The sequence below is a fragment of the Macaca mulatta genome, chromosome 3 (assembly GCF_049350105.2).
Source record: "Macaca mulatta isolate MMU2019108-1 chromosome 3, T2T-MMU8v2.0, whole genome shotgun sequence".
NCBI lineage: Eukaryota > Metazoa > Chordata > Mammalia > Primates > Cercopithecidae > Macaca > Macaca mulatta.
In genome coordinates, this window is record NC_133408.1 from 196,869,959 (window position 1) to 196,891,715 (window position 21,757).

Below are 21,757 nucleotides of genomic sequence, written 5' to 3' on the forward strand. Positions count from 1 at the left end.
AAATTTCTATTTTCATTCAATGCATAACCCATATGGCATCTGTTTTTTGGAAGGAAGGGTTAAGAAACAGGAAATGTTGCCTTGTCAATTTTGTGAACTTGTATTCTACTGGGCTTTTTTCTACTTGGTTAAGAAACGCTGCTCCTGTGTATCTACCTTAAAAAAGTTGAAGTCCAGACGTGGTGGCTCACGCCTGTATTCCAGCACTTTGAGTGGCCACGTGGGTGGATCGCTTGAGCCCTGGAGATCGAGGCTTCAGTAAGTCGTGATGATGCCACTGCACTCCAGCCTGGGTAATGGAGTGAGACCCTATCTCAAAAAAAAATTGAAAATATGAATCCATCTAGAACATTTGTGTGAGGTGGCCTCACTTTTTCCTCCTCTGTGGACAGTTTGTCCTTCCTCTGTGATGAATTGTGATTTAATTTTTTTTTTTTTTTTTTTTTGAGACGGAGTCTCGCTCTGTCGCCCAGGCTGGAGTGCAGTGGCGCGATCTCGGCTCACTGCAAGCTCCGCCTCCCGGGTTCACGCCATTCTCCTGCCTCAGCCTCCCGAATAGCTGGGACTACAGGCGCCCACAACCGCGCCTGGCTAATTTTTTGTATTTTTAGTAGAGACGGGGTTTCACCGTGGTCTCGATCTCCTGACCTTGTGATCCGCCCGCCTCGGCCTCCCAAAGTGCTGGGATTACAGGCGTGAGCCACCGCGCCCGGCTGTGATTTAATTTTTAATGATTTGCTTGTCTGCAGCTTTTTTGGGGAGGAACTTTCGTGGTATTAACCCATCATGAGTACATTTCTTAAGGACGTGCGCGATTTCTCTCTCGTGAAGGAGAAGCAACACATCACAAGACCAGATTTTGTCCCCACTTTTCAGCGGAGCTTAGAACCATACAGAAAGTGGGCCAGGCATGGCGGCTTCCGCCTGTAGTTCCAGCACTTTGGGAGGCTGAGCCGCGTGGTGGGTGGATTGCTTGAGCTCAGCCTGGGCAGCGTGGTGAGAGTCTGTCTCCGCAAAGAACAGAAAAAATTAGCCGGGTGTGGGGGCGCGTGCCTCTAGTCCCAGCTACTCAGGAGGCTAAGGTGCGAGGATCGCTTGAGCTGGTGGAGATGGAGGCTGCAGTGAGCCAGGATTGCACCACTTGGCACTCCAGCCTGGGCAACAGAGCAAGACCCTGTACCCCGGCCCGCACAAGAAAACCCGTAGAAAGCAGAGTTAGCTGTTGGTCTTCCCCACCTGGTACTACCAGGGCTGGAAGCGTACTTGAGAGCACTACGTTTTATGGGCAGCATTTTGGGAGCGGGCTGGGGAGGGTTGGTGATGGGCACATCTGGCCACTTAATGTAGTTAAAGCCATAGCAACTGAATGAAAAGCTTTAACATGAATTCATCGTTTCCTCTGTTATTTGAGTTTTAACATTAACATATCTAGTTCTGCTTTTGTCTTTCTTTTAAAGAGAATTGCATGGGAAGCTTCTCTGTTTTTCCTACAGATGCAGGAGCATAGCTTTGGGCTCCTGAGCTCAGGCCTTCTCAGCTCTGATGAGCTTCAGGAGAGGCAGCTGGAGGTTGAATTCTGGGGTGGGCTATGCCTTCTTATGGAAGTCCCTGATGGGAAGACTGAGGAGCTCTGAGAAGAAACTAGAATGACTTGTCATTACATTTTTATGTGGAATAAGATTTAGATGTCTTTAGAAAAATAAAATTTTGTGAATATGAGAGTCTACAAAAGTCACAACATTCATTCTACCTTTTTTTTTTCTCTTTTTTTGAGACGGAGTCGTGCTCTGTCAGCCAGGCTGGAGTACAGTGGGGCGATCTCGGCTCACTGCAACCTCTGCCTCCCCAGTAGCTGGGATTACAGGCCTGTGCCACCACACCCGGCTAATTCTTTTTGTATTTTTAGTAGAGACAGAGTTTCACTGTGTTGGCCAGGCTGGTCTCGAACTTCTGACCTCAAGTGATCCACCTGCCTTGGCCTCCCAAAGTGCTGGGATTACAGGCTTGAGCCACTGTGCCCGGCCTTTTTTTTTTTTTTTTTTTTTTTTGAGACATAGTCTTACTCTGTCAGCCAGGCTGGAGTGCAGTGAAGTGAACTCTGATCACTGCGACCTCTGTCTCCTGGGTCCAAGCGATTCTCATGCCTCAGCCTCCTGAATAGCTAGGACTACCGGTGTGTACCACCACGCCTGGCTAATATTTTGCATTTTTAGTAGAGATGGAGTTTCATCATGTTGCCCAGGCTGGTCTCAAAATCCTGACCTCAGGCAGTCTGCCCGCTTCAGCCTCCCAAAGTACTGGAATTACATGCGTGAGCCACTGTGCCTGGCCCCCATGTTCCTTTTCAAGATTTATTTTAATGATTAATTATGGTGCCCTTTGTCCATCTTGATAAAAATGGGCAACAGTTAAATCCCTCCAGCGCCACAGCCTGACCAGGGAGCGGGGCAGTCTCAGGGTGATGTGTTTCTTGAGGATGCTTAGATGCCTAGGGTGCCATTTATAAAGAGTTCCTTGAATAAAAATCACACTTAGACTTTATGTAGTGGGCAGCTAGAAACAGGGAACTAAAGTCTTCCTCTCTCTGCCTCCCACAAAGCCCAGGCACCCCACCCAGCACCATGCCGTCAGCCGTGGGGACAGGCAGCCCAAGGCCGCAGGGAGAGGGGCCCCAGGAGGCCTGGCCTTGTGGGGTGAGGCTGCGGTGCACCCTGGGCCCCCTCCTCTGCTCTCAGTGTGTGAGTCCACTCTCTCTGCTGCCCTCTGGGGTACTCCATGGACCGCAGCTGTGTCCATACTAAAACATGACCAAAGGCTGTAATTTCCAGCTTTCATAGCCCTGGAAACTCTTTGTCAGGGTATTGTATATTGTGAGTTCCTGGGAAATGGGCGCAAATCAAAGGGACCCAGCTCTGGGAAGGGAGGCCACAGTGTACGCCCCGAGACTGAGGAACTTCAGACAGTTCCAGTCTAAGGGGTTTTTCAGGCATAAACACCCACTGCCCGCCTCCTTTTCTACATGGGAAGGCCGACCCCACAGTGCGCATTAGTTGGTTTCCATCTGAAAAGGGTCCCGAACCTGCCACAGGGCATGATGCCAGTGGTAGCTGAGTGTGCCTCACTCCAGGTCCTCCTGGAGTTATCCTCACACTCAGCTGAGGGATGCTGTCCACACCGCTCTCACCGATGTGGACGTGTGCACGCGGTGTGGACGTGCGTCCGTAGCTACCCCTTGAGAAGTAACCCGCGCTGCATGCTTCCTGGGAGGTTGATGAGCTGCACTGAGGTGGTGACTCTCAGCACGTGGCCTCCACTCACACAAGCATCTGGCTTCTCCTTGAACCTGTGTTGTGCACCAGCCCCAGGAGCCACCGAAGAGTCAGACCCAGTCAGGGCCGTCCAGCCAAGGAGGGGGCGGTGTGGGTGAACGGCGTCCTGCAGTTGCTGGGCCGGAACCTCTGTATCGCTGCGGTGGTGGTTTAAGCTCTGACGCTGGTGGGAATGCCGACCCCAGCAGCGCTTCTGGGAGTCTTTTGGCCTTTTGTTGGCAGTGCTTCGTGAGCCTCTTATGCTGGAGGGAATCCAACAGGAGACTTTCCGCCTCATCCTCAGCCTTCGCCCGTGCTCTGATTTCCTCCTGTGTCCCCCTGTGTGCTCCCGTGCCACCATCCCTCTCCCAGCTGGACCCTGGGCACGTCCTCGTGCCATCAGCCAGTGCGCTCTTGCAGTAGTTACTTCCAAACCAACCTTCACATCTTCCTTCTCTGGAGCCACCTCTTCATAAGTAGCCATGAAGGGTTAACTGTGGCACCTGTTCTTCCTCCCCACCTCTGCCCTTCCTGCTTCTCAATTCAGCTTCTATGTCACAAGCCCATCACGTGGCTGGCAAAAGCAAGTCACTCTCCTGTTTAAAACTGTTCAGGAGCCTGGGCGTGGTGGCCCACGCTATAATCCCAGCTACTCGGAAGGCCGAGGCAGAATTACTTGAACTGGGAGGCGGAGTTTGCAGTGAGCTGAGATCACGCCACTGCACTCCAGTCTGGGCAGCAGAGCGAGACTCTATCTCAAAACAAACAAAAACCTGTTCAGCCTTCGTAGCTGCTCTGTCCTGTGTTGAAGCCAGGTTCCTAGTGTTTCCCCAGCAGACGGGGTCTGCCGTTCCAGGGCTGTTCCACGCGCCTTTGTATCTGCAGAGTGCAGACAGCACTGCCTTGCTGCGTTGTTTGAAGTCTGTCCACCACTGAGCTCCCGAGGAGTGAGAGCAGGCTCTTGCTGGGTGTCCCCAGTGCCCGGCACACATTAAATGTTCGAATGAGCCGATCTTCTGATGGGCCAGGCATGCGTTTTTGGTTGTTTGAACAATCTGCAGTGTGTAAGTGGTATTCCTAATTTGTGTAAGTAGGGACTAACCCCCCAATCTCTCAAAAAAGTCAAAGAAAGGAGCAGTCTCCCCAGGGGCCTCGTGGATTGTGCATATTTGGGAAAAGTGTTTTTATCTGCAGGAGTTTGTTTTCATCTGCGTGTTATCAGCCAGGCTCCTGCACTCCATTCAGACTCCATTTGGGGAAGAAACTGGAGCCTCCGATAAGATGGCCATGCCCGCGGCAGCTGCGGAACATTCCTCTAATAGCTTCTTGATGATTTCAGTGTGTTTTTGGCTCGGGGGGATGCTGGCAGATCTTGTTTCTGTTTTTAAATTTTATTTAACTGTGGTTACAAAACAGGATGTTTTCTGGTATATTTAGTTCCCCCAATAAAAAGAAACTTGAACCGTTGTAACCAGCCTATATTTTAGTAATTTATAAGGTTTAATATTTAATTCACGCACAGGAAGAAGCAGAAATTATACCCAAACAGTAAATTATCTATGGGCTGTAGAATTAGAAGTGACTTGTTTTTTCTACAACTAATGTGTATTGCCTTTTCAGGACAAATTGCTGAACTAAAATTATTTAAACAATTAGTGGTAAATTTCCAAAGAAGAGTAATTAATGGTATTACATGGAAAGTTTTAAAAGGCTATATAGAGATTTTAGAAAGTGGCTTTCAGAAAGTGGTGTTGACTCTAGGAGGGTGAGACAGAATGGCAGTGAATGCCCTTTTTTGGTTTTAATGTGGGGAATTTTAGGTTAATTTGTGAGAAAGTTGAGTTGTTTTCTAAAGGATGTTTGTAGAAGTTCCACTGACAAGTTTGTTGGGGGTTCTTCGTGTGAGATCTTGCACAAGTCAGTTTGCTTGACTGGAAGGTTCTGAGCAGCTTTTGCAGGGCAGGTCCATGTGGCCCCCCACTATCCCCTGCCCCGTCTGGTGACGCTTATGCCTGGAAGGGAGGTCTTTCCCCTCCTGATGAGTAGGTGCCAGGAGAGTGACCCTGCCCCTGCTTGGTGCTAAAGGCCAGCCCTGACCGCGTGAGGACATTTTGGCCAGTGGTGGTCCACGTAGACTGCGGGGGTTGTGTAAGGTTAGGACGGCATTTTCACTGCATGTGATCCAGGTTTGCATCCTTGCCATTGAGCTACAGCTGCCTGCAGCGCTCAGTGTTGGGATGGTGGCACAGGTGTGCAGCCTAGCAGCAGTCGGCCGGGCCCTGCAGCCTGGGTGTGGAGTGGGCCGTGCCTTCTAGGCCTGAGTGCGGTGACATCACCTAACATACCCCTCTTGCTAAGCTGTGTGTGACTATGTATCTATATCTCTATCTATCTATATTTTTTGGAGATGGAGTCTCGCTCTGTTGCCCAGGCTGGATGCAGTGGCACATTTGTGGCTCACTGCAACCTCCACCTCCTGGGTCCAAAAGTTGGCAGGAGCTTCTACTGAGAAGGGGCACTTGACCCTCAGGTGGGCTGTGTTTAAGTTCTTGGCGCTGGAATTACCTTTGTCTTGCGGCCTCCGTCGCTGGTGGTTGGTGTCTCCTCAGCAGGCTCACCGCCGGGGCTGTTGCGTCCGCCTGGCGTGTTGGCTGTGCGTCTGGGATGAAGCCCGGGTGGAAGTCGAGGGTGTGGATGAGGCACACAGGTCCTGAGGCAGGGCGGGAACTGGGGTGGGCGAGACATGAGTGGGTCATGGAAGGATCTTTCTGGAAGTGAGTTGGTCACTGTGAACCCTGCAGAGGGGCCCTAGGCACCAACGTTAGGTCACAAAGGCGTGGAAGGTAGGTGGTACTGGAGCCCCGACCCTGGCCAGCCCTTGGCTTGTTTCTGTGTGTGGCTGTGACCCTTGACTCTGGATTCCTAGGAAGCCGAAAAGGTTTGATGACCTCTGTCTGTCTGAAAGGGGGAGGTGAGGTAAAACCACTCCTGAGAGGGACTTACCCGCTGTGGCCCCGCCCTGTGCAGAAGCCGCGGGTTTTGATGGTGCCGGCAGCCACGGGCCTCCTCGCCTCTGATTGCTCTGGCCCACCCCGAGCCCCTCACCTCCTGCAGGGCTTACTGTGACCTGGGCTGCTCCTCCTGTATCAAAGGATTGCTGGCAGTCAGAGCTCTTCAGTCGCGTACATGATTTATATAACTTATATTTCTTTCTTTTTTTGAGAAGGAGTTTCACTCTGTTGCCCGGCCTGGAGTGCAACGGTGCCATCTTGGCTCACCGCTACCTCCGCCTCCTGGGTTCACGTGATTCTCCTGCCTCAACCTCCCGAGTAGCTGGGATTACAGGCGTGCACCACCACACCCGGCTAATTTTGTATTTTTAGTAGAGACGGGGTTTCTCCATGTTAGTCAGACTGGTCTTGAACTCCTGACCTCCGGTGATCTGCCCGCCTCAGCCTCCCAAAGTGCTGGGATTACAGACGTGAGCCACTGCGCTCAACCAACCTAATTTATATTTCTTAAGGAATGGAAAGAGCACAGAGACCTGTTCATATGGTGGATGTAGCAGTTTTTAAAAGTGAATGTAGATTTGAAGTCACGACGTCTGTGTGTGAGTTTTTGGGGACACGGTTCAGCCTATAACAGGGGAAGTAAATCAGGTATAAAAATGTGTCAAGGTGAGTGGAACTAAGGGGAGAGAGCTGTGACGTGAAGCATCACGCAATAAAGAAATTCCTGCCTATTAGAAACAGAGGTGGGAAGGGGACTGAGTATGCCCTGACCTCTGCAGCAGTGGCCCTCCTGCCGCTGTCTCCATGCGCCCCTCCCAGACCTTTCCAGTTCCCCAGCAGCGGGCCGGCGCCCCGCCTGCCTTCTCTGTCCCGGAGGCCGGCTCTTCCTGCATGTGGACCCTCTCAGAATGGTTGGAGCCCGGAGCCCACAGGCTGCTCATCTTAGCAGAAGCCTGGAGGGCTCCTCTCCCTCGGTCGCTGTGACGGAGGGAGCCCGTCCACTCTCTGTGGCTTCCGTTCTTCAGGCTGCTGTTGTGTTGAGAGCGGTTCTGCTGCACTCAGCCTTGACAACTGGGTTTCAACCTTGTATTTTCTTATAGAGATGGCGTCTCCCTATGTTGCCCAGGCTGGTCTCGAACTCGTGGGCCCATGTGATCCTCCCTGCTTGGCCTTCCAGAGCGCAGGGATCCCAGGCGGGGTCCGCTCTGGCCTTGTCCTCATTTTAAAGATGAGGGGACGGTGGAAGCAGAGGGAAGGCACCTCTTCTTCTCTGAGCTGCACCCCTTCCACGGACACCCATGCTTCCACGGGCACCCCTTCCACGGACACCCCTTCCACGGGCACCCCTTCCACGGGGACCCCTTCCACGGGCACCCCTTCCACGGGGACCCCTTCCACGGGCACCTATGCTTCCACGGACACCCATGCTTCCACGGACACCTATGCTTCCACGGACACCCATGCTTCCACGGACACCCCTTCCACGGACACCCATGCTTCCACGGACACCCCTTCCACGGACACCCATGCTTCCACGGACACCCATGCTTCCACGGACACCTATGCTTCCACGGACACCCATGCTTCCACGGACACCCCTTCCATGGGCACCCATGCTTCCACGGGCACCCCTTCCACGGACACCCATGCTTCCACGGACACCCCTTCCACGGACACCCATGCTTCCACAGACACCCATGCTTCCACGGGCACCCATGCTTCCACGCGCACCCATGCTTCCACGGACACCCATGCTTCCAAGGGACACATGCTGCCCATGCAGTGGCGGGTGCAGCACAGTCCCACTGCTGAGTGGCTTGGCCTGCAGCGAGTCCCCCACCACCTGCCATGCTCTCCTGCTGGCCATGGGGCGGGCATGGGGTGAAGGGGTTGCCTGTGGTGGCCACAGGGCCATGTGTGCTTTGAGTTAGGAGGCATGCTGGCCACAGCACGGGGCAGGCGTGGGGTGAAGGGGTGACCTGTGGTTGCCGCAGGGCCATGTGTGCTTTGAGCTTGGCGCTGTCACGCTACTCGGCATCCATCTCTATTCAGAGACAAGCGCCTCCCGGGCTGGCCAGACTGCTCACACCGCCTCCACCTCCGTAGGCTGAGGGAGCTGGGTCCCAGGGGAGGGTTGTGGGCAGGGCGTGGCAGGAGAAGTAGCAGTGTGTCTTGGGGGGTCACTGTTTCTTCCATCCCAGGGGCCTGCGGTACATGGGTGGCCCCGATTTAAAACAAGGAATATGGAGCCTGTGGTTTCTTATTTAAAGGAAGCCACTGTTTGACACCTGCACTTTTCCAGGGCAGGGTAAACTGGAACGTTGTTAGAATCGGGAGCAGTCATCACCTTGGGCCACGGAGAAACTCCACGGACCCCTACTTTCTCCATCAGCCTTCTGGTCTGCCTTCGTACTGTGAACCAGGAGTATCTGAGATGGTCTCAGTCAGCGCAGGAAGTTTATTTTGCCGAGGTTGAGGACGTGCCCGTGATACAGCCTCAGGAGGCCCTGACGACAGGTGCCTGAGGTGGTCGGGGCACAGCTTGGTTTTATGCACCTCGGGGAGACATGAGGCGTCCCTACACACAAGATGTACGTTCCGGAAAGGTGGGACAGCTGGAAGTGGGGATGGGGGCTTCCGGGTCATAGGTGGATAAGACAAATCGTTGCTTTCTGTTGAGTCTCTGATCAGCCTTTCACTGAATACATAATCCACGTGTGAGAGGGGGTAGAGGAAGGGCCACGTGTGCCTTAGTCTGGCTCCGTGAAACAACAGGGCAGAGGAAGCAGTGAGATACGCGTTTGTCTCAGGGGAGCAGAGGGATGACTTTGAGATCTGTCCTTTGTCTGCACCTGTGAAGGTAAGCTGTCCACTCACATTGCCAGGGTGAAATCCCACACAACTGCTCTAGGGTAAAGATCTTGAGCCCCACAGGGAATTTCCTTGTGCACAAATTGTGAGGGAGGTGTGTGGCCTTTGTTTTTTTTTGAGACGTTGTCTCACTCCTGTTGCCCAGGCTGGAGTCCCGTGGTGCAGTCTCAGCTCACAGCAACCTCCGCCTCCTGAGTTCACGTCAAGCGATCCTCCCAGCTCAGCCTCCTGAGTAGCTGGGACTGCAGGCGTGCACCCCTGGGCCCAGCTGTACCCACCTTCTTTAGGAATAAAATGGGAGGCAGGTGTGCCCAACACAGTTCCCAGCTTGCTTTCTCCCTTTAGCTGAGTGATTTTGGGGTCCTGAGATTCATTGTCCTTTCACAATACCTTGTTTCCCAAATTAGCAACCAAGGAGAGCGGTTACATTTGCCCTGGGGCTTTAGGGGGAAGTGCGGCCCACCCTGTGTGGACTCCCAGCGGAACCAGAGGCTGCTCCAGAGACTGCAGTGCCTTCCTGTCCACCCTGACCCAGGAGCCTCAGTGTTGAACGAGGGGCACTGGCTGTTTCTTGAGGGTGGGAAGGAACACCTTTCAGCCTACTGTGCAGGGTTTTTTTTTAAGGCAGGATTTCTGTTACCCAGGCAGGAGTGCAGTGGTGCGATCACAGCTCACTGCAGCCTCGAACTCCTAGGCTCAAGCAATCCTCCCAGCTCAGCCCCCCGAGTAGCTGAGACTACAGGCGTACACCACTACACCTGGCTAATTTTTTCTCTTTTTTTTTTTTTTTTTTTTTTGAGACGGAGTCTCGCTCTGTCGCCCAGGCTGGAGAGCAGTGGCGCGATCTCGGCTCACTGCAAGCTCCGCCTCCCGGGTTCACGCCATTCTCCTGCCTCAGCCTCCCGAGTAGCTGGGACTACAGGCGCCCACAACCGCGCCCGGCTAATTTTTTGTATTTTTAGTAGAGACGGGGTTTCACCGTGGTCTCGATCTCCTGACCTTGTGATCCGCCCGCCTCGGCCTCCCAAAGTGCTGGGATTACAGGCGTGAGCCACCGCGCCCGGCCTAATTTTTTCTCTTTTTTGTAGAGATGGGGTCTCACTGTGTTGCCCAGGCTGGTCTCAAACTCTTGGGCCCAAGTGATCTTTAGCCTCCACTTTAGCCTCCCAAAGTGCTGGGACGACAGGTGTGAGCTGACACTTCCAGCCCTACTGTGCAGTTTTGTTTCATTTTCTTTTCTTGAGACAAAGTCTTAATCTGTCACTTAGGCTGGAGTGCAGTGGTGTAATCACAGCTCATTGCAGCCTTGAATCCCCTGGGCTCAAGTAATTCTCCCACCTCAGCCTCCAGAGTGGCTGGGACTGTAGGCGTGCAACAGCGCACTGGGCTAATTTTTGTATTTTTTTCTTTTGATAGAGATGGGGTCTGTCTTTTTTTGATAAGGAGTCTCGCTCTGTTGCCCAGCCTGGAGTGCAGTGGTGCAATCTCAGCTCACTGCAACCTCTGCCTCCCAGGCTCAAGCGATTCTCATGCCTCAGCCTCCTGAGTAGCTGGGACTACAGGCACATGCCACCACACCCAGCTAATTTTTACATTTTTAGTAGAGACGGGGTCATGTTGCCCAGACTGGTCTCAAACTTCTGACCTCAAGTGATCCGCCTGCCTCGGGCTCTCAAAGTGCTGGGATTATAGGCGGGAGCCACCATTCCGGGCTGAGATGGGGTCTTTCTGTGTTGCCCAAGCTGATCTCGAAGCTAAGCTGGTCTCAAACTCCTGGGCTTAGGTGATCCTCCTGCCTCAGCCTCCCAAAGTGCTGGGATGACAGGTGTGAGCCACTGCGCCAGCCTGTGCACACGTGTTTTTAAAAGGATTGGTGTAACAGTTACTTGTGTGAACACATTGATGTGGTCTGGGCCCTTCCCTGCACGAGAGGACTGGTGGAATCCTCAGAACTGCAGGCATGTGGAGCGCCGGAAGCAGGGTCCTTGGGTCACCGACAGGCCAGCCTTCCAGGTCCTCTCGCACGTGGGACGCAGCGATGGTAGAGATAAGAGGGTGGTGTGGCGGGGAACTCCTGAATCACACAAGGACGTGTTGTGCGATAGCTGCGTGAGCTCTAGCAGGATGTTCGAGAGCATGTCCTGGGGGCGCTTTGCCGTGGGAGAGGGTGTTGCTGTGGGAAGTGTGCTGAGTTGTGTGTTCCTCGGCCCTCCGCGTGGCGCCTGCTTCCAGGCTGTGCATGAGGCTGGCTTGTCCCGTCCTGGGATGCTGGCAGGAGTGCGGGTCTGTGCATTCCCACATCTTGTGAGGCACGTTTCTCAGCATCAGCAGCCCCAGCTCCTTCCTCCTCGTGGTCCTTCCTCGTTGTGAGGCGGATGGGCCGGGGGGCAGGGTTGCTAAGAACACCTGCCTTACTGTCTGGGGGTTCCCAGGGTTCACGCGGTGGCCCTGTCAGCCCTGAACACGGAGAGCCACTGCCTGTGAGGCCCTGGGGCATCTCTGGAGAGCCTGTCATGGCCTGGAGCTCACCATGCAGTCTCCTGGGACCTTGACAGACTGCACCAGGCTGCATCCTGCGCCAATGAAACCCGAACCTCGGGGCTGATCCCATTGTGGCCAGGAGGGAGATGGGATAATGCTGGGCCTGGGAGGGACTGGGAGGCCGAGTCCAAGGCAAGGGCCGTGGGGCGGTGCCTGTTCCGGTTCTCCTGCAGCCGGTCTGTCCGTCCTGCCTGCCGCGACTGCTCTCCAGCCACTTTCTCTTTTTTATTTTTCCTTGCTGGAAAGCTGTAGGAGGCAGTGGGGTGGGAAAGCTCCATGCACAGTGTAGGTTAGAACCTTGGAGGCAATGGCTTCACCTGCCAGTGAGGTGGGGAACAGAGCCTCCAGCAGTGCCGGCGTGTAGCTGGGGCGGCTGCAGCAGGAGGACGCCCAGAGCCTTGGCCCTGAACAGAACCATCGAGGCCGAGTTGGGTAGTCCTCCTGTTCAGACCAACTGTGTGTCCCTTTTGTCAGACAGCTGATGACCCCTGCTGGCACATCTGCGTCCCAGCCGGGAGGCGGCCGTTCCCTGTCCATGGCAGCCGTGCACCGTGCCCACGGGAGGCTCAGTGTGGGGGTTTGGAGCAGCGGCGTGCTGTGTGACTCCCCAGGTGATAAGGCGGTCCTCATCTCCACCTTCATCTTCTTTCCTCAAGTCACTTTTCCTGGCACCTCACTAACCATGAGGTTTCATGGGAACCTTGGGGAGTCCCTTGTGTGCTTGGCCTGGGGACACAAAACTATGTCTGACCGCTGGGGCCAGAAGGGTTTGCCGAGAGACCAGACCTGAGCAGCTGCTGTCTACCTGCCACGTGTGCCAGCCCCAGCCCTCCTCCAAAGTGAGTGGGGGGAGGGAGGCTTCTGGGTGTTGCCGGGACCTGGCCGGGGGCGGAGCGGCTGAGCCGTGCAGGAGAGGATAGGGATGCAGGCGTATCCGCAGGAGCCAGGCTGCCCTGTGGATGTGGCTGTGGAGCCTGCACCTTTCTCCCCCAGTCACTCCAGGGCTGCTCTGAGCCCGCAGCTGGCCAGCTCAGCGGCCCGGGGTTAGAAGGAGTGCACCGTCCGTGCCTGCCCAGTGGCCTCAGCCTCTGAGGAGATGATGCAGGGAGCTTTGGATGCTGCAGGTGTCTTCAATATTCATTTTCAAAGTATCAGTTTTCAGTCTCAGTGGGGCCTTTTTCTAAACAAACGGTAGAAGCAGAACCTCTCCCAGAGCAGCTCCGAAGGAGGCCGGACCTTGAGGGTGGGAAGCCCTGGTTGAGGCTGGACCAGAAGCCTGGCCCCCAGGCGATGCGATGGCAGCCCCGGCTGACCCACAGCGCTCTGAAAACGGGTCCTTGGACGCCCGCCCAGGGGCGTGTTTTCACCTGCGGACCAGGGGTGCGGGGGACAGTGGGAGGCGGGGGTTCCCAACTGCAGCTGAGCTGGAAGTGCGTAATTTCAAGTGGCAGCGAGACTGGGCGTCCCAGAGCCAGGATGAGCCAGGATGTGTGGGGTTACCCTGCCCCCCTTTTCCCTCCCCACGGAGTGGGGTGGGTGAGCGGCTCCCGCTTGGCTCTGAAGCTCCCGGGCACTGGGGTGTGTGGCTGGGCCAGGCAGTGGGTGGCTCTTCTGGTGGCAGTCACAGAGCTCTTGCTGCATCACTGTGCCGGGGAAGACTTCACAGCTATGGATATTTAGGGTCCAGTTCAGTGTGTCACACACCAGAAACTTTAAATTTTTTTCTCAAATGTTCTACATTAGTTGGCAAAGTATAATCTTCAAAGTCATGGCGGAGTATTGGGTGTAATCCTCCTGGAGGCGGGAACGGGCTTGGCACCGGCAGGTTCCAGTTGGCCCTTTGCTGCTGTGTGTGTGGGTCCCCTCGTCTCTCCTCTTTCCCTCCAAGGTGGGACGTGGTGCCCTGGGAGCAGCTGTGCTGAGTCTCTCCTTGGTGTCCAAGGGGCTGGGACGGTCCAGGGTCCACAGGTGTCACCGGGGCAGCCTGCCCCTTTGAGTTTCCGTGTCAGATCTGGAAGCCATGTTGCCACACAACAGCAAGTTCGCAGCACTGTCTCCATGTGTCCCGCTCTCCTGCCAGGGTCCAGGCAGCTGGGAAACAGCTTGGTTTGCTGAGAAGCTGCATCCTGGGTGTCCTTGTCCCAGAGCCCTCCTCGCTCCCAGCCTGCAACTGGGGCCTGGTCAGGGGACCCTGGCATGTTTCCTCCTGCCGCGGGCACGCTCAGGAAGTGCTGTGTGTGCATGACACCCGCACGCACGGCCTGTGTGCTGGGGGCTGTTTTCCTTCACTCACATCATAGAATCGCAGACAGCAGCCCTGCCACCTGTTCATTCTGCCCGTGAGCACACGGAGTTCCCAAGGGGAGAACTGGCCCCGGGCTAGGTGACCCCTCTCAGCTCAGCAGTTCTGCGTGATGCCGAGACATGCGTGTGTTCTCCTGGTGTAGCCATCTCAGCAGGGGCCCTGGGGTCCCCTGGCAGGACGTGCGGGCCGGTGTTGACAATGGGTGTCATAGGTGAAGGACGTGCAGGCCGGTGTTGACAATGGGTGCCATAGGTGAAGCCTCACAGCCTGCATTTACGGTGCATGGTTAAATGGTCCCCAAAATTACATTCTGTGTTCACAGTGTGGGGAAATAGGATGGGGGTAGAAGGTGACATCTGAGGCCTGCGCCTCCTCTTGGGTTTGCTGAGTTCCAGAAACGACCGAGCCCTGTGGGCGCCGTGCTGCAGCTTTAGGGTTTTGTGAGGCTTGCCCTCCCCTCTGGGGACACGCAGGCCCCAGGTTTTGTGAGGGTCTTCCTTAGGTGAGCATCACCATCGTGGTCTCCAAGGACCAGAGCCTGGCCTGAGGGGACAGCCTGAGAGCAGGTTCCTTCCTGACCTCAGAGCCAGTTGTGTCCGTTGTGGGTGATCACATTTGAGCTCCTGGGGCGGGCCCCGGGCCTGGCACTCAGCATGGAAGTGGCGTACGGGCCAGTTTAATTGGAGAAGCCCCTGAATGTCCGTCAATCTCAGTCCGTTGCATTTCAGGCGCGTTTCAGTGGCTGAGTGCTCCTTAGTGCCGGCGGGGAAGTGAGGAGGACGGGCCGCCTCTGGCATAAACTCCGTGCTGTGCCACGGGAGGGGTCTGCCTCGCTTTACATCTGCGCAGGGCTCGGCGCCCGAAGTGCTGGGTGCGACACGTTTTAGACACATTTTAGAGTTTGCAGAGGGACGAGGAATCCACCAGCTACAGCCTCACACGCTTTGCTCCTGGAGCTGCCGCTGCCTCCCTCACATCCACACAGCGACTGTCACTCACACCTTCAGAGAATCACAGTGGAGATCATTCTGCGAATATTGTTTTCTTATTTTTATTCCTCGTATCCATCAGTGTTCAAAACATTTTTTCTGTATTTTTTTTTTTTTGAGATGGAGTCTCACTGTGTCCCCCAGGCTGGAGTGCAGTGGCGCAATCTTGGCTCACTGCAAGCTCCACCTCCCAGGTTCTCACCATTCTCCTGCCTCAGCCTCCCAAGTAGCTGGGACTACAGGCGCCCGCCACCTCGCCCGGCTAATTTTTTGTATTTTTAGTAGAGACGGGGTTTCACCGTGTTAGCCAGGATGGTCTTGAACTCCTGACCTCATGATCTGCCCGCCACGGCCTCTCAAAGTGCTGGGATTACAGGCGTGAGTCCCCGCGCCTGGCCTATATTTCTTTTTTTTAATGCACGGCCTTCCAATGACTTTTTCTGTATTTCAAAAGATTAATAAAAGCACAACTTTTCAGAGCATTGAGGAGCCGGCCTGCCTTGGGGGTGTGTGTGTGTTGTGCGGGGCCAGAGCTGGCGCTGCACTGGCGTGGCCCTGCCTTGGGCGGAGCTGTGGCTCCCGTGGGCACCGCTGCCGCGGCCACAGATTTATTCCAGCACGAGGCGGAGAGGGGGCGTCTTCTGTGTGTGGACTCGGAGGATGAAATCGCCAGCTGGACCCGGAGCCTTTCTTCCCCAGGGTGGCCCAGCTGGCTGATTCTGACAGGGAATTTGTCAGCCCTGGGCTGTGATTTCAGGGGGGCACTCTCGCTCTTGGAAGGGGCGTGTTGGTTGTGCCAAAGCTGGTGGGGCGGGGAGCCGCTTCTTCAGGAGGGAGAGGGGTGATTTTCAGATGACTCTCTTCCCACTCGGAGCGTTAAGTTCTGGCCCCAGTGGTGCCACCGAAGAAAGGCGATAACCTCTTTCTCCTCCCCAGAGATGACGCGTCTGTCAGGGAGACCTTGCCCTGGAGGGGGCCGGCTGCCGCTCACTCACGGCCGTCTCTCTCCCACTGTGCTTGCAGGTGTGGCCGACGAGGATGCCCTCGCTGAGGAACGCATGCGGAGAGGCCAGAACGCCCTGCCAGCCCAGCCTGCCAGCCTCCGCCCGCCGAAGCCGCCCCGGCCCGCCTCACTGCTCAGACATGCGCCTCACTCTCCCTATGGGGAGGAGGGCGAGCAGGACCGACCTCGGGCTCCCGGGCCCTGGGACCCCCTCGCGTCCGCAGCAGGTGTGCAAAGGGAGGCAGCCGAGGAGCAGGCCCAGAGGGAGACTCCCGTGGGTGCCAGAGGACAGCGAGGACACAAACCGCGCCTGTGCTGCTGTGTTCTGACCTGAGCGGGCGGGGGAGGGCGGGGCGGGAGGAGGTGGCTTCGCTTTGTTCCCCTCCCGCCCGCAGCCCCCACGCCACGGTGGCTCCGGCCCCCCACCGTTAAAACGGGGTCCCCGTGTCCTTTACGCAGTGTGTTGCTCCCCAAAGGATGACAGAGCTGCCACAGCAGTGCGAGGTGCTGCTTTTACCGCAGACGTGCCTTTCCGTAGCTTTCAGCGTAGAGCTTGAGGCCTGTGGCTTAGGCCAGGTGGTCTGGTGCTGGGGGGGTCTGCATCTGCTCCTGCCCCTCCGTCAGCTTCACCTTCTCGTGCCTTCTTCTGCGCTGGGTGCAGAACAAAAGACCCCTCAAGTCAGACGTCCTCGTGAAGCGTAGTCTGCCCGTCACCCGCCGTGGGGCTCTTGGCCGCCCTGCCCGCCGCCCACCTCTTAGGGAGCTGGAGAGTCTCTGAAGTGAGTGCCCCGGAGAAGTTCTGGGTCGCCCTGAGGACGTGCTGTGCATGTGGGCTTGGCCCTGACTGCGTACTACAGCCCAGGGTCTGTGTAGTGTGAACCGTGCATCGGTTGGAAGCATTCGTGCCCCCTCTGGTTCTTATCACTGCACACAGTGAGGGGACCCAGCCGCTCCTGTCGTGCAGGAAGATAGGGATGGCTGATCTCTGGGTTTGGGGGACCTGAGCGGATGTCCTGAGGTTACTTCTGTGGATGTGGGCGGAACAGCACTGTCTAAGCAGGACAGGAGAAGCAGCGGGGAGGTCTCCCCCTTTCCCTTCATGGCATTTTCTATTGAAAAATTAGCCCCTTCCAGTCCTCCTTGGATGAAGCACAGTTGCCGGTTACGCTTCCGAGGAGGACGGAAGGTGCACCCCCAGCCATGAGAGCCTCAGGACGCGATGCCTGTGGGTGGGCCCAGCAGCCCCTCCAGCTGGCTGGCCGCCCACCCTGCTGTGCTCGACTTTGCCATGTGAGTGTGCTGTGTCACTGAGTGATAAACAGAGGCAGTTGCAGGCTGTGTGCACCCAGAAAGAACTCCCCATGCACTGAGTGGGCGTGAGGGGAGGCTCCCCAGGATCCCTGCACTGAGTGGGTGTGGGGGAGGCTCCCCAGGATCCCTGCACTGAGTGGGCGTGAGGGAAGGCTCCCCAGGATCCTTGTACTGAGTGGGTGTGGGGGAGGCTCCCCAGGATCCTTGTACTGAGTGGGTGTCGGGGAGGCTCCCCAGGGTTCCCTTCATTGAGTGGGTGTGGGGGAGGCTCCCCAGGATCCCTGCACTGAGCGGGCGTGAGGGAGGCTCCCCAGGATCTGTTGTGCACTCCTGGTACTGAAGGGTCTGAGGGCGGTAGGGAGGGCGCACTGTTTGTCGATGGGTCTTTGCAAGGTGCAGGATAGAGCAGGGTCATAGCTGTAGTGTCCCTGAACCACTGGGGTGAGGAGGCCACCGGAAGCCTGGCCTGTGAGGAGCCTTGTGATTTCCCAGGCCTCAAGAATGTGGTGCACAGGTGCGAGCCGCCTGGAGGAGCCATGTTTAAAGTGAGGTGAGACTCCTGGAACAGCAACCAGCAAAGGCCTGAGGCCACACCCGTATTTCAGAACTGGGCTGGTCTCCTCCTCCCAGCGACTGTGGCTGTGGGCAGGACTGATGTGGGAGGCAGACGCCGTTCTCCCCGTGCCTCACGGCTTTGCCAGTTTGTCTCCTCGGCTTCCCTGCCATGCACCGTTTCTGAGGGGGAAAGCTGGCTGACTGCTGAATCCCAACACAAACCCTTACAGCAAAGAGACCAGTGATGGCTTTTGTTTCTGCCCGGATCCTCTTTGGGGAGCTTCCGTCCCAGAGCTTTTCCTCTCTTTTTTTTTTTTTTTTTTTTTTTTTTTGAGACGGAGTCTCGCTCTGTCGCCCAGGCTGGAGTGCAGTGGCCGGATCTCGGCTCACTGCAAGCTCCGCCTCCTGGGTTCACGCCATTCTCCTGCCTCAGCCTCCTGAGTAGCTGGGACTACAGGCGCCCGCCACCTTGCCCGGCTAGTTTTTTGTATTTTTTAGTAGAGATGGGGTTTCACGGTGTTAGCCAGGATGGTCTCGATCTCCTGACCTCGTGATCCACCCATCTCGGCCTCCCAAAGTGCTGGGATTACAGGCTTGAGCCACCGCGCCCGGCCGCTTTTCCTCTCATTTGTTTCCTTTTTAATCGCTTCATGAGATCTTGAAGATACCAAAGTAACCATCAAAGATTTAAAGATGTGATTTTCATACAAATATATAATGAACACATGTCAGAGACTTTTACTTAAGTTCTTATTGACAGATGACAAAGCTGACTCAATGGATGATTCAGGAAGCTGCTGCAGAGTTGGAGACAGAACTAGAGTGAAATTGCAAAGCAGGGTGGTTTTGGTCTCTGCAGAGGCCATTTGCGACTTACTCACCAACCCCAGGGTGCTGGTGGGTGACAAGAAAGAGGCTGAGCAAGGCTCCGCCCCTGCAGGCTCACTCACTGTATCGGGATCAGAGCACCAGCACCACCAAATCGGAACAACTGTACATGCCTGCAGACAAGGGCATGTGCTAGTGTGGGCATGACAAAGTCACACGGGTGCAGACCCCTTAGCTCCAGCCTGCTGGGTGTGCTGACCAGGGGACTTTGTAGCGGTAACACAGGCTCCTGAGTCAGGAGACTGGTTTGCTGCATTTTTGTGTCACTGAAGGTCTCTCTTTCCCCGAAGCCCCTTGTCACGGAAAACCCATGACTCTCGGCCAGGCCTCTGGGTGCCTGGAAGATCCCACTATCTTTTTGTGGGATTGGCATGTCCTGGGCAAGGTTCCTGAAAAAGGAGTACGCAGTGAGGAGACCGGCCACCCAGCAGTATTGATGGCCCCTGCTTTGGCCTCCAGCCGTCTGACCAGTCCCTGAATCGAGTAGGTCTTATTGGAGCTCCCAGGAGTGAGCGAGCTTCCACTCATGGAGTCACAGCCAGGTGTGCAGCCTCCAGGCCTGGGCGGTTCTAGGGCATGATTTTTTTTAGGCTGGAAATGAGCTCTCACTTGAGATGCACCCCTCAAAATACGGAACGTACTGCTTCTGCAAGAATTTCCCCTCCTTGTGTCTGGTGTGATTGACAACGGGGTGCAGTCAGTGGAAGCAGGAATGTTGGGGAGTACAGGGTACTGGGGGTGCTCCTATCCTGGTCAGCAGAGCGGCGGGTCGGCGGGGAGCGCCTGTCCCTGCTGCGTGGTGTGGGGTTCCCTGGCTGACATTTGCTGCTGTGTGGAGTCCTTAACCCCAGCACTCGCCCTGCCTTAGTTCAGAGGACAGAGGCACTGCCGGGAACCCACCCGATCCTAACTCAGGCTTTGGAAAGGACGAGTGAGATTTTGTGTTTATGAATTCCATACCTACTGTAGGAATATCAAGAACATGTAACTGTTAAAAAAGGAAAAGTAAAATGACTAAACATGAAAGAAAGAGTAAAACAGGTCCTTTACTTTTTTGACTGAGGAAAGCAGCCTGTCCCGGAATGCTGTAGGACGGAATGCTGTAGGACGGAATGCTGTAGAAGGGAGCTCCAACTAAAGATTGCAATCTAACCCTGCCCTCAGCTTTCAACGGCTCGAAGTTTGTCTTTTTAATGAAACTAATTTGTGTATTTATACTTAAGGGTTTTCAACAGTTTCCAGAAGTCCTTTTCTATCAGGACGAATTTTTAAGTAGTCGCTGATGGGAGAGTGTGCCTCTGTGGTCTGTGCCCGAGGCTGGCAGTCCCACGAAGGTCTGGAGCCCGCGAGCCGGTGCCCAAGGCCATGTCTGTGATTCGCAGGAGGTTCAGGTGACAGGAGGGCCTGCTCTGTTTTTCTCACTTCAATTTTGGACTTTTTTTTTTTTTGAGACTGTCTCGCTCTGTCACCCAGGCTGGAGTGCAGTGGCATGATCCCGGCTCACTGCAACTTCTGCCTCGAGGGTTCTGGTGATTTTCCTGCCTCACCTCCCGAGTGGCTGGGACTACAGGCGCCCACCACCACATCTGTCTCATTTTTGTATTTTTAGTAGAGATGTGGTTTCTCCATGTTGGACAGGCTGGTCTCGAACTCCTGACCTCAGGTGATCCCCGGCTTCAGCCTCCCAAAGTGTTGGGATTACAGGCGTGAGCCACCACGCCCAGCAATATTGGAGGCTTGAAGAAGACCGGAAAGGGGTTTCTTTGTGGCGGACCCGCCCCTCGCCACCCTCCCCGGCAGCCCCAGGGCGGTGAGGGTGACTGCAGTGTGGTCACCTCAGGCTTTCCGGCCCTAACTCGTAAAGGACCAGCGGCAGCAGTTGTTTTAAAGGAGCTCCTGTTACTCCCTTTGTTCTGGAGTCTTGGTAAAGTTTGCTTTCCTGAAGCCGAGGAACCTCAGGCCGGGCTGACCCCCCACCCCGCCCCCATCCCACGGGGTCCCTCGGGTCCTGGGGCACGAGGATCCTCTGGGGGACACGGCCTCCGAGAGCTGGCTCTGCCCAGGCCGCGCTCCAGTCAGGGGGGGTTCCCTGCGTGCTCCTCGGGAGGGAGATCTCCTGGCTTCCTCCCGCTTCCTTTCCTTTCCTCTGCGTTTTCTGCAGAGCCGCCTCCCTGCTTTGGAAGCAGGTCCTCAGCGGCCTGGCAGCCGCCAACGGCGCACATGCCCCTCCGTTCTTTCTTTCTGTAACTTAAGGCACATTTCCTAAAAACGCAGCATGGAACGCTTGGCGGTTCGCAGAACGCGCATCTTGCGCTGCTCCCTCGTAGGGCGGTTAGGACGCGCTCGGCTCTAGTGGAAAGCTGCGAAGGTGGCAGCCTCCACAGTGCACAGGCCACAGGCGAGTGGCGTGGTGTGTGGCTGTGGGTGTGGACTGGATCTGCAGGCTTGTCCCCTCCCGTGGAGAGCTGTCGGGGTCCGGGCAGTGCTCAGTGGTGACAGCCACAGCACATTTGAAAGTCCACGTGTGTTTGCCCCACTGTGGTCCAGGACACGCGTGAGCCACACTCAGTGGACTTGCACCTGTGACATGCTGGTCAGCATGGCGGCCGTCAGCTGGGCGTGGAATGCATGTGGTTGGAGCCCGGCACTCGGCCCACCATGATTGTGATTCTCTGGGGCAAGTCCTGACTGTGGGCAGGGCCTGAGGCCCCGGAGAGGGCTGTGAGCAGGCTCCTCCCAGTGAGGCACGATGCCACGATGTGAAGTTGCGTGGGTCTTTGGAGTGTTCTCCTGGCAGGTCGAGGGCCCGTGCGTGTGGGACCCAGGCCCGCCCTGCCTGCTGCCGGCCATGTTCCCTGTGCCCCGTCATGTTGACAATTGTGGCCAAATTCAACATCAGGCCCGTTTCCTGCACCCATGTTGGCACACACTGAGTCCAAGACAATTTCTGCAGAAATGAATCCAGAGGTGTTTAT

General features: G+C 55.9%; 1 protein-coding gene across 2 annotated transcripts in view; it reads left to right on the forward strand.

The window, feature by feature from the left end:
* The window catches only part of DNAJB6 (DnaJ heat shock protein family (Hsp40) member B6), an 82,863-nt gene that overhangs the window by 59,749 nt on the left and 1,357 nt on the right, over positions 1-21,757 (forward strand). Inside the window, 1 exon segment of one of the 2 annotated variants that reach the window (NM_001257911.1) lies at positions 16,049-16,255. In NM_001257911.1, the coding sequence (NP_001244840.1) occupies positions 16,049-16,255 (207 nt within the window). 2 annotated transcript variants of the gene reach the window in all.